Genomic DNA, 13,233 nt, shown 5'->3' on the forward strand with positions numbered 1-13,233 from the left:
GCCTGGCTTTGACAACTGGAGAAATATTCCTTGCATTCTTGAGGTAGATCTTGAGTATCCAAAAGAGCCTCATGACTCGCTTAACGACTACCCACTTGCTCTCCAGGGGCTTATGATCAATAAAGTTGAGAAGCTGGTTCTTAATCTCAATGACAAGGAGAAATATGTCATTCATCATAAGAACCTCAAACAATATTTATACCTTAGTTTGAGGATCAAAAATATTCATAGTGGAATAAGCTTCAAAGAAGAGCCTTGAGCTCAACACAAACCTTCATGCGAAAACAACAAATGAATTCAAAAAAGGTTTCTTTGAGCTGATGAACAATTCTGTTTTCGGAAAAACTATGGAAAACATCAGGAATCGGATGGATGTGAGATTAGTTAGCAAACGCAAGGAAGCACAGAGGCTTTCAGCAAAACCAAACTTCAAGCAACTGACCATATTCAATGAAGATCTCATTGCAATCCACATGAAGCGAACTAAGCTAGTGTTCGATAAACCGGTCTATTGTGGAATGAGCATCTTCGATATCAGAAAAAGGTTGTTGTACGACTCTTACTACAACTAATTGAAAATTCAGACACTGACAGTCTTGCCTACCAGATCGAAACCGAAGACTTCTACAAGGATATAAATAAAGATGTTGGAGATAAGTTGGACTCAAGTAATTACTTTGAAGATCACGTGTCAGGGATACCAACTGGCCGCAACAAAAAGGTGGTGGGAATGATGAAAGATGAAGCTGGTGGAAAGGTCATTGAAGAGTCTGTTAGATTGGGAGCAAAACTCTACAGTTACTAGAAGTTTGAGGGAAAAGAGGAGAAGAAGTGCAAAGGGATTAAAAAGGCTGTAATAAACAAGAGTATCAAGAGTATAACTCACGACGACTATAGGGAGTGTTCACTCAGCGGAAACATGCAAAGGAGGAAAATGAATGTGATCAGGTCGCATAAGCATGAGGTCTTCACTGAGTCAATCAACAAGACAGCTTTGAGTGCTAATGATGATAAGAAAGTAATAAGAGAAGATAAGACACCAACTTTTTCTCGTGGTCACAATCAATTAGATCAATAAAAAAAATGAATCCTGATCACATTTCATTTAATGCATTAATGTTCGGACCTAGAAATTCTGAAAAGACAAGATTCCTAGTCGAACTCTTGAGCACCACCTTCCGACGAAAGTTTTATTACATCGTTCTCCTCTGTAAAACATTCACTCACAGCATTACATATGACTGTTTCGGAGAAAATGATAAGGACTTACCTTTCTTAACTCCACTCCAAGACCAGATTGATAATTGGCTCAAGATTAATAGTTATTTGTATGAGGGAACAAATACACTGATCATTCACACTGATTGCACTGCTTCGAGAGATATGAAGCAAAGGATGGATGAACTCGTGAGTTTAGCGTTCAGTGCAAGGCACAGGAGAATTTGGTCATCGGTCTATGATAAAGAAATAGACAGTACCTGTGAAGAAACTGATTCACGTCTTATCAAACGCTTGAATAAGAACTTGTGTAAGTACTTGATAATAACTTGTGTTAGAAATTATGTAAGAACTTGCGCAAGAACTTAAAATTATGTATCAACAAATAAACCGGATGGTAAAGAACCTTAAGAAGCGCCGGCTCAACAGGTGACTTCAACTGAAAAAATAAGACAAAGCTAAATAAAGACCCAGGGCGTGTCGCAGCTAGCAAAAAACTTGCTGAAAACAATAGCAGAGTGAGAAAAGCAAAGAAGACGAAAGGAGATTTAAAGCAACCCGATGGATTACAACCAGAGCCGGTACCAGAACCATCAGCATCATTCTCACTCACAGAAATTCTTTCAGTAGCAAATGTTGTTATTTCACTGGTTGGACTGTACTATAAAAGAAAAGAGTAGATGGCTCTCGTTAATAAACCAAAACTAGCACAGCTAAGGGAAATGCAGCAAAACACACAACCACAGATTCCTGTAAGAGTAAAGTCAACGGATTGTTTTTTTCTTCTTTTCTGTTTACCAAATAAAATACCTGATAATGGGCCTGTGAAAACATTGAGTGATTCACTTACCTTGACTTGATTGGCTTCTGGAGTCGAATGGATTGCGAAGAAAGTTATCAAGGGACCGATGACCTCTGATCCGAGTTCAAGTTTCATGAACTATGTTAAGTTCACTGTCGTTATCGCTGCATCAATTGCGGCAAAATGGTGCTTTGAATAACAAAAGATTTTACCATCTTAAAAATGTTCGGGCTATGTACAACTTATGAATGCAATCAAGTTCGCAGCAGTCTACACAATCATTGAGACTGCCTTAGTATTCTACATCAACGAGATAGAAGAAGAACACTGTCAAAAGTTTCATGATGAATACTTGTTGGCGATTCTCGAAATAATGTTGAAGATAAATAAAATGGCAAGGAGAGCAATAATGATCGGAGGAACGCTTATCAATGCAACTGTATTTGTTGGTGGAAGCTCTCTCGCAAAGTATTTGAGTGGAGACCAGAATAGTGTTGAAGAAGAGAAGAAGATACATGATCTCGCAGTGGAGAAGTACCAAGCGGCCTATGAAAAGTATCAAGAAAATCGAATAAAGCTCTCCGATTGGATTGCAACTAATGACAGAGTCAAGGAGCAGGCAAAACAGGATTTCTTGATGCAGACTATGCTTTGAAACTTTACAATAAAATGCATAATCAAGATCTTGATCTAAGGGAACAACAACTTTTCAACCTTTCAACCTCGAAATAACGAAAACAGAGTGAGATGATCTATGTCGGGGAAATGGCTTAGGCTTTGGAATTGGCCGTTACTCGCTCTATTGCGAACTATAATAAAAATGGAAAGGAAACTTTCAAGAGTCTATTACAGCCCAAAAGGATTATGGAAGGGATTGGCTGTAGTTAAGAAGTTGGCTAAAGAAGCTGGAGTATCTGAAGATAATGGTAAGCTTTGGCTGATGAAGCAAGCCATTTGGCAGATTTATTTGCCTACACCAAAACATATCCCGAGACCAACTTTTGATGTTGAATCTCCAAACGTAGTTCATCTGGCCGATCTTCTTTTCCTCCCTCATGACAGACTTTCGAGAGGGAAGAAATTCAACAAGTATGTATTGACAATTGTTAATGTTGCAAGCAGATTCAAGGCTGCTGAACCTCTTACCCCAAAAGATTCTTCTGAGGTCTGGAAGGCTTTTCAAATAATCTATAAGCCAGGACCAAAAGATGGCCTAAAGTTCTTCAGGTTGATTCTGGGCGTTAATTCATGGGTGGAAGAGGCTTCCAGAAGTTGTTTTGGCTTTGAATAGTGAAGTGACCAGGTTGACTGGAAAGAAACCTGTGGATACCACTAAAGACAAGTCGGTTTACGCAAAGAGTTCAACGAATTATTCAAGGCCTGTTGGCTTGAAGGAGACGAGATTCGACTCTTCAATGAATGTGAGATATCTCTATGCCGCTGATGAGATGGAAGGTGGTCAAAGGAGAGCAACAGGTCCAATCTGGTCTCTGAAGGTCTGTGGTATCGAGAAATCAATTGTGAATAAAGGAGAGCCAGTTTTCTACTCTCTGAAAGATGGTCCAAAGCGTGGATTCGTTCGAGAAGAGCTGAGTTTCCTCCTGAAGGAATTCAGGAGTCAATCTTACCAATCGAATTAACATTAAAGACGCAGCAAACAAAGAGTATGTAGATGAAAAAACAAAAACAATCGATTTATTCACTTTCTTGTTAGAGGGAGGGTTTTTTCAGTTGTTAGGAATTTTTCGTTTAAGAAAATGATAAACCCTTGTGCTTTTCGATTAGCTCTGAGTCTGTGAAAAATCATAACTGTGTGACTTGCTTACCATGAGTGCGTGCGTGTGTGTGTGTGTGTGTGTGTGTAGGAAGTTTTGCTCTTGCTTCACTAACCTTAGTAATGTTATCAGATATTTATTACGAATTAGGACAAGTATCTTAGCAGCAGTGAATCTCTGGGATATAAAAAAACTCTTTGAGTAAATAACCGACTTAATTTTGTAACTTTGATTATTAAAAATATCTTGATTCCTTGAAACAAGGTAAGTTCTATCATTCTAGACACCCATAATGGATTAGGCTCAACCTACACGAAATCCCAAACTTTGTCTTCTCCTCCCTTTTCCAAATATAAACATGTATACAGGGGACACCTCAATAAGGTGGGTACAGAGACACCAGACTAAGTTTTATCCTGACGCAGAGTGCACAAAAACTTCCCTCCACCTCTTAGCCCAATTAAAAGAGCAAAACCACCTTGTTAAAAGTGAAAAGTAGAAGTACTTAAAAACACATACACATACAAAAGAAAAATAGTAACAGCACAAAAATACAAGGAGACATCGAAATAGCTGACCTTGAGGAATACTAAGAACTCAACAGCCCTGTTAGATGGGATCCTTTGATCACTAGGGATTGAGTGACAGCGCTAAATGGAGAGCTAAGGGCTATCGCGTTCATTACCCTTCAAATATTTTTTTTCGAAAAAAATGTATTACAAATTGAAGGATAATGCCCTTGGTTGAAAACTTGTTCTCAAGATATTATTCTTGAGGTACATATTCAACTGTAAGGGTTTCGCCGGGTACGGGTACGTACGTTTTTCACCGTCCTGAGTTCTCAAGCAGAGAGGAGAAAAGACCTGGGAACGAGGTTTTTACAATGAGTAGCCCTGAGAACGAGAGTAGTCGCATCGACCGCCATTTTCAATAGGTCGTAAGGGAGAACGTAGAAAAACGTGAACAATTACGATTCTCAGAGAGAGTAGAAACAGCTGTCTGTACCAATGAAGCGTGCGTGCTCTCCAAACTCGATAACGCCGCTAGATTACTCCATCGTGACCACAGAAGGTTTGGAAAGACCCGATGTCGTCAATGATGCACAAAGTTACATCTTGGGAGGCGTTCTGGGAGCTGGAAAGTTTGCGTGGCTCGCTCGTGGTGCTACTTTGGAAGTCATAAATACCATAAATGGTGAGAGACAAGCGTGCTGTCGGTTTGGTTGGAGCCCACAACGGCAGCGCTTTCTGTCCATTTCTTCAGTCAACGAACTTCATATCGAAGACGGTACAAAGCTTTTGGTAGGGCTAAAGGACTTATCAAGTAGCGGTGCAGGAGTTTTGGTCATTTTTGATCCTTTGCTGTCGCGGGTGATCAAAGCTATTGAGGTTCCGTACCCTGTCACCGTAGTTGAAAGCGTTACCAGCTCTGGGGGAGCTCAAGCAGCTCCACATGCTCTCAGGTTAGTTTACAGTGTACAAATTATGCTTCACTCTGACCTAGGGCTAACGCTCGAAACGTCAGCTTTAAACCTCTTTACGGTGGCCAATTTACCTTATCAACTTAGTTGATAAAACAAAATATCTTGTTACACTCCCCAACCGACGCAGCACCGCGGTTTCTTTAGAATCGTACCCCCTTTATTAGTTTACAGCAGGACGTAACATGTCGATCATTTCAAAAGTCGATCAATGTCGATTGAAATCGAGTTTAATCAATCGACAAATAAAATGATAGAAATCGATCGCAAGGTTTCTTTTTATTATCGATTATTAACTCTAATGTTTTTCCTGTCTGGATGTTAACTGTCTAAGGATTGGAAGAATTCTGCAGGGTATTCTGCCGGTTAGCCAAGGATTGTTCCTGTTACAGTCAAACCTTGATTATCCGGACCGGTGATGACTGAACAGAATTGTCTGAATGATCAAAAGTCCAAATACCGTATTCGCATGTGTATAGGCCACACTCATGTATAAACTGCAGCCCAACTTTTGACCATGTTTTCTTGAAAAAAAAAAAAATTTTATGTTTTCTTGAAAGGACAAAAGACCTGGCAAGTGCTACATACCACCAAGATATATTTGTTTATATCACAAACTTCATCATAATGAATAATCTAACATAGCATGCCATCGATGGAACAAAAATTACAAATGCAAACAACAATGGCTATTCATATCTTTAAAATGGTCTTAAAGTTAGAAAAAGGTAAAGTTCAGTTCAATGTTCACCAGCTTTAAAATCCTTCAAAAGTCATTTTCATCGTCACTCTTGCCAAACAATGCCAGATAGGAAGCTTCATCAATCTCCGCTTCAGCCACTTCATTTTTGTCAGCATAGTAAAGTTTGCTGTCATCCTCAGGTAGTAGTTCACTGTCCACAGCATCCTCCTCTTCATCTTGTCACAAGAAATCTTCCTCGCTGCCATCCAGGGCATTCGTGATGCTGCATTTTAGGAAGGACTTCCTAATCAGTTGCTAAGGTATCTCATCCCAAGCTTCTTTGATCCATGTGCAGATCACATCCAGCTCAACCTTCTGCTTTCTGCTACTGGCTGTCAATGTGTGCTCCTCAGACAATATCCATTCCCACCACTTTGGTCATAATTAGCGCCCTCCCACAAGGAGGGACCTATGCTTTGAGAGACCTCCAACTTTAGCCCAAATAGAGGTCAACCAGTCTTTGGCCTTGTCCATCCAACCCTTTTTGTGGTATCTTACAAGCATACCATCAGGGAACTTGACTTTCTTTGGCAGGGTCTTCCTCTTACAAGCACACCATCAGGGAACTTGAGTTTCTTTGGCAGGGTCTTCCTCTTGAAAACAACATAAGGGGGAGTTTAGAGCCATCTCCTCTACAAGCTAACATCATGGTGAAAGGGTCCTTCTTGTGTCCCGTGCTGATAATTGGTATGGACTTGATTCCGCTGGAAGAAACTGGCATGTTTGATGCATTGTCAAATGTTAGTGATATTTGATCTGCATTTCCAGTCATGCTTAGATCATAGTCATAGCATTGCCGCATTCATAAAATGAACTGTTGGAAGTTGATGAGCTTGTCTTCAAAGTTCTCATGAAGTTTCTGGGCCACTGTGGTCCTACTTGTAACACCAGCTTTGTGATGTCTTGAATGTGTCAGCTGCAATATCTTTTTCACAGGCAAGGGCCTTGGCTTTTAAGCAGATTACAGTTGTAGATACTGCAACTCCTTCTTGTCTCTTTGAAGTAATCCATGCAGCAAGGTCTTCTTCAAGTTCAGGAAATTGGGCACTTTTCCCCACCTGGCTCGTTTACTGCAAGGCATTTTCTTGAGGTTCTCCTTCTGTGACCTCCATCTCCACACACACTTTTCATTGACTGAAAAACTCCTTCCAGCAGCACTATTCCCATTTTGTTTTGTAAACAACACAACCTTCAACTTAAAGCCAGCAGTGTAGGAAACATGAGGTGATCCTTTTTCAGACATTTTGTAATGTGATCAATGATCAGAGTAAAAAACCTTGTTAACAAGGTGTCTTTGATGCACAGACTAGGATCAAGATTACCATTTAGAACAAAGATAATTGTTTTAATTGGTTGTTTATTTCTATTATCAGTCCATTTATATATTAGCATTAAGTGGGACCTCTCAGGAAACATATAAAATGAACACGACTTGCACACGCAGAGAAATAAATGGTGGCATGTGGCCTCTTAGATGTGGATTGTTATAGGTTGCTAAGATTGATGAATGAATCAAAGATAGCGGCAGACTCAACTTTATCACATATGAAAGTTTATGTTGCGTTTTCTATGCAGTGTTTGATGTCCTTAGATTCTGCTTTCATTGTGAATCTCAAATCGAATTCAAACAATTAGCACATGGGACATGCAATTGCTACCTCAGTGTACTTCTTTGCTTGCAAACGTGTTCTGGCTATACATGAAAAATTACGTGAAAACTTTAAAAGGGGTTTCCATTTAAACATAAAGACTTAAGTTATACTGTGTATAAGCCACACCCCCATTTTGCGCAAAATTTATATGAGAAAAAAGGGCAGCCTATACACATGCGAAAATGGCAGTCGAAATTGGTCTATACTTAAACAATGGATGGCATCAAGGGCACTCTGATTGGCTATTTGAAAGCTGATTTGCGCAGGATTTGCACCCCAAAATTTGTATTCATTGCAGAAATGAATTATTTAAAATCATCTTTTTCTGCCATATTTTCTCACTGTCTAGTATAAACTAAAACAACTATTCACATGAGTGAAGGCAGTCAGCAATGGATATTTATGCTTTGCTTCTTTGTAAATATCCATCACAAGCCACCTCCACTTTGGTGAATAGTTCTAAATATGAATATTAATGTGCCAAAAATAACACTAGGTATCATTTAATAAATATTACGCTTGAATTAAAGTATATTCTAAATCATTTAACACCATTGCCAAAATTTGTCAAAGTATTTACAAAAATGTTCTATGGCAACAACATATAACTATCTAAAATGCTGACATTAATCAGTTTATTTGAAGCTGCACGATAGTTCTATTATTCTTGGAAGCTGCATTAATGAATGGCATCAACATTGTTTCAGTTCATGTGCTTTGTTTGATGGGAAAAGTTGGGTACAGATCTCAAATGAGACTAACTAGTATTCATGAAAAAATGGAACCAGAGAAGTGAGTCCAGATAACAGAAAAAAAAATTAATAGAGGTCTGGATAATTGAGGTTCAACTGTTTTAGGGACCTTATTATGCTTTGTCATTAAGGTGACTCCATAGGGTTTTTGCTTAATGTTGGCATGCCCACCAGCATTATGTTTGTCTAGAAAATTTTTATGTTTTGCTTTTCTTGGTCACTAAAAGCCATTAAGAGGGTAATGAGCAAGGTTCAGGCTATTGTTTGCCGTAGTAAATATTATCAAAATGATTTTTGTTATTAAGCTAAGACTCCACTAGGGGAGGCACTTGCCAGTGGTAATTTGGCTCAGCTTTGATTTTCTTCAATTTTCTTCAGAGAAATCTTGTCCTGCCAATCATTTAAGACCTGAAAAAATTGGGGTTATAAAGGCAGTTTCCTCGCTATTTGCAATTTTGTATTTTCTTCCACCTCAAATTTGGCCTGATGAATTTGTTTGTCAATGGGCACCAGCAAGGGCACAAATATGTTTAATGGTCTAGCAAATCTTGGGACTTTCCACTGAAGGGAAACACAATGAATCTTGCTTGAAAGATCCCTATTTTCTTTGTCTCAAAATATTATGTTATGGATAGAACTTCGCCAAGATGTATATCTGAGTGTGTGCAAACTTTACAATTTGTCACAATCTGTCACCTTTTGGCAATTTTTCCCATGGTGTTTCTTCTTGTTTGACCTCTCTTTCAGGCATAGAAGGCCTATGAATATTACAGGTGTAGTTGCTGGAAACCCTAGATTCCATCACACAAAAAGTGTATTGTGTTAAACTGTTTTTAAGACATCTTTTCAGATAACAATAGTACAATTGTATTGAGCTGCCATGTTTTTTTGCATGTTAACACTCTTAAAACTCATGCTATGTTTGCACCCAGATCCCGAGCAGTCAAAAAACCATATGGAACCTCCTTAAGGTGATTCCCAAGAAAGAATAGTTGTCAGTAAACCTGAAAAATACATGTAGCTTGCATTATTTTCATCTTACCCTGTAAATACACCAAGATTATCCTAAATCATCCACTTAAGTCAGAAGATGCAAGAATAATTGTGTCAGTATTATATGCCAGTCAGCCTTGTGGCCAATATAATGAGTTCTTTAGGTGCAAGATCATAGCAGAACATTATGCAGCTGTAATCCCTATGGAATAATTACAGATTATGCAAATTATGAAGAGCACAAAACTGTTACTTAATAAGTACCATGGTGTGTCTCTTCTTTTTTCTAAAATCTAAGTGCTTGAAAATGATGAGGGCAAATTAACATGTGGCCAACATGCCAACAAGAAGTCAATGTTTCTGCATTTGGCAGGGCTCTTTTTGGTAATGTATAGATTTGGGATTCATCATTTAAACTTCTTGCTATAATTTCAGTCCCCAGTTGAGGCTGCTGTTTGGTATTGCAGCTGTTGGTACTGAACAAGGGCACTGTTATTTAGTGGATCTTCGCCTTGATGACGAAGATGAACAGTTTGATGAGTGGCGCACAAGCCCTATTGAAGTAGTTGATCCTTTAGCATGTGATTTGGCTCACCTCAGAAATACTGCCAGGACCAATGAAAGCCATTTAGGAATTGAAGTGGGAGGTATGCCAAACTATTGGACAAGTTGTTGTACATTTTGAAACCAAATGCATATGCATTGTAGCCTTGAAACATGTATAGGTATGTCGTAAAGCTAGAGTTCATTAGAATGTAAAAATAGCTAATCAGTATTTTTCCCCCAGTAATAAATAAGTAAATAACCTTAACTGCCTCTTGTATGTGAGACAAGTGAAATTTTTGTTAAGTTACTGTGCTCAGTGGGCTGTACCATTATTTGGGCTTACTGTTCAAAAGCCTCAGTTTAAAATTCAGTCATGTTTTGTCATCTCTCTCACCAGCATTTCTACACAGGCACTGGTTATCTGATTAAAACACTCAGTCAATGATCTTTGACTGCTCCTATGGCTAGCTTTTCACATCAGATCTAGTAAACAATTGAAACAATTCTCAATAGTGTTGGGTTTGTGACTAAAAATTGATTTTTTTTGGACATAGTTTGATGCTACTCTGGTTTAAAGATTTAATGAATGTAACTGAGAAGTTACAATTCATAGACCCAACGTTTTGACACTCCTGTCTAGTGCCTTCATCAGGGGTGATCTAAATGCTGCATCAAGAGGTCCTTTTATACATTCACTAATTAGCTGTCCTTTTTTTTCTGTTAACAATGTTTGGAATAAACTTTGAAAAATTAGTTCTATGATGAAAATTTGTGTGCTAAAGGTGAGGATGGATTCAAAGAACTAATTAGTAAATACCTTTCTTGTTTCAATGTGAAGCTCTAAAGTTACCATTTCTTTTATTAGTATGACTGTTTATATGTTCAATATGTGGTCTTTGTTGATCATAATACTATACAGGGGACTTCTCAGGTGAAACTTAGTATATGGTCTTACTCTACAACAAGTTCCCTGTACCTGAAGCTTATTGATAGACAATTGAACTGGGAAATCTGAAGGTCTGAGGTTCAAATCCTATTTTTAGCCTCAGATTTTTAATTTGCATTTCATGTTTGTGACATGGGAAAAACATCCATATTCAAGAGTGTTGAAACATTAGAACCTAATCCATGGGTCAAACAGCATGGGTTCAAATCCCTGTTCTTTATTCCATACTGGCAATGAAAAATAACATCTTGTATGAGAACTGTTCTTTAGAGATTGTCATGAGCTCTGAACTGGTAAACTTTAAGGACAAAAGGTCCATTAAGTGTGATGCAGTTCAAGGAAATGCTGTCATACGCAGACCTTTCATTAAGCAGTCATTCAGCATGAAGTAGACACGGGCCCAAGTCTCAAATTTCTTGTCCCCTTTCCACTATCTACTTAAAAATGTTTTTTTAGTCAGCAAGTGCTTCAAGTAAAGCAGAATCATGCATGTAGCTTTCAGGGAGATTACAGAGCAGTTACAGTTACAAATCAAGGCACTGGTGGTAACGCTGATTAACGGTGATAATTTTAGACTTATACCAGCCAATTGTATGGTTAGTCAGACATGTGTGCTCCAATAAAGCTGAATTTTCTTTTTTACAAAAGAAAACCGGTTTTTGATGCTCTTTCAAATGTGTAGCAAATTTACGTTTAGTCTGTCTGATGTATTCGTTGTCACAGTTATTACAAGGAATAGAATAAGTGGGGTTGGTTCGTTGTTCTTTAATGACAGGATCCTTTGGTTTGGCAAAAATTTGCCCCAAAGTCTGAAAAGTTTTTTGAGCAACTTTAACATTGTGGGTATTCAAAATTCTCTTGATGGGTTCCATAACACCCTGAATGTAGGGAATAACAACACAACCAGTCGCTGGTTCCCTTTCATCAGGAGTGCTACTGGTACAGGAGTGCTTCTAGGTGGTGGCTTACTTCCTGAAGCCTATTTTACACCTCGTCAGAAAAAAGGCAGCTAAATAGTGATCATATAAAAGGACCTCTTGTTGCAGCGTTTAGATCACCCCTGATGAAGGCACTAGACAGGAGTGTTGCAATGTTGGGTCAATGAATTGTAACTTCTTTGGTTACATTCATTAAATCTGTAAACCAGAGTAGCATCAAACCATGTGTGATTATCTAGCTGGTTGCTATGTTAACTTTAATATATTTTGGTCTTATTCTATCTACCCAAAACAGCTTCATTTAAGAGGTTTCTAATTTTTCACTCTATTGCACTTAGGAGTAACTCATTGACTTTTTCAGCTCAATCTGCCTGACCCATATTGATATGTTACTTGTAAGTGGACTCTCCTGAGACATGTTTCAATGTAGGCATGTATCTTACTCACTAGTTCACCTTGCCTGCATTAGATTACTACACATAGTTCATAGCAAAGATGATGGTTATTTTATTGCTCTATCATGACTTAACTTTCATTTCATCTCAGGTTGTTGCCACACCTTTGGAAGATTTTCATATGTGAGTTGTGACTTTACTGAGTTAAAAAGCTTGTTTTCAGGTATGTTAAAATGGGCTAGAAAAAAGTGAAGCTTTCTTTCAATAGGTACTATTGCCATCCTAATAGTCAAACATGCACCATTTCCCTCCTACATGTGTTACCTATTAAATAAAGTGAAATATTTCTTGAAAGAAACTTCTTCAGAGTGGGCAAGTAACATAAACATGAATTTAACAAAAAATATGTTTAAAAGCACATTTTTTTAAAATGTCATTTAACAGCTGTTTAGAAGAAATATCTTTGTATCTATTTAAGTACAAACAAGGTTGAATGGCCTTTGGTGTTTGTTGATCTGTACCCCAGCGGATCATTTCTTCCTGGCGGTGTTTACTTTCAAACATTTTTGACAAACTTTTAACTTTCTTCAGTTGCAATCATTGGCAGTAATTGGCAAAAATAGCGAGCTTTCTGTTAGAACCATTTATGGTATTTTGAGCTTTCTGTTAGAATTTCCCAGATTATGAACAGTGAATTTATATACAATCCTGTAAAAAGAAACATACATCTTAGAATGCCCTGATGAGTCCAATTATTGGCTATAACAAAACAAAAAAAGGTAGAAAATATGAATAAATATTATTGAAGTATTGATGTTTTGTTTGGGTCAGGTGATGTGTTTGTGACAGCAGTCAAGTATGTAAGACAAACAAGCACCTTGGTTGTGGGATTCAACTTTGGCTGCTTTCAAATGTGGAATATGGAAACTCTATCACATGTGTAAGCTAAGTTGTTCTATGATTTTTCTCTAATTATGCTATATACTGTACATGG

General features: G+C 38.0%; 1 protein-coding gene and 1 pseudogene across 1 annotated transcript in view; both read left to right on the forward strand.

Moving 5' to 3' along the window:
* Positions 1 to 518: 518 nt before the first annotated feature.
* LOC149041270 (uncharacterized) lies at positions 519 to 1,078 on the forward strand (annotated as a pseudogene).
* A 3,597-nt stretch (positions 1,079 to 4,675) lies between these two features.
* The window catches only part of LOC113684621 (protein ELYS), a 52,408-nt gene continuing 43,850 nt past the window's right edge, over positions 4,676 to 13,233 (forward strand). Inside the window, exons 1-4 of the mRNA XM_089180838.1 lie at positions 4,676 to 5,257; positions 9,850 to 10,061; positions 12,391 to 12,462; positions 13,071 to 13,179. Coding sequence (XP_089036964.1) covers positions 4,803 to 5,257; positions 9,850 to 10,061; positions 12,391 to 12,462; positions 13,071 to 13,179 — 848 coding nt within the window. The 5' untranslated portion in view covers positions 4,676 to 4,802. The remainder of the gene's footprint in view (positions 5,258 to 9,849; positions 10,062 to 12,390; positions 12,463 to 13,070; positions 13,180 to 13,233) is intronic.

Source organism: Pocillopora damicornis, chromosome 8 (genome assembly GCF_964200805.1).
Source record: "Pocillopora damicornis chromosome 8, jaPocDami1.2, whole genome shotgun sequence".
NCBI lineage: Eukaryota > Metazoa > Cnidaria > Anthozoa > Scleractinia > Pocilloporidae > Pocillopora > Pocillopora damicornis.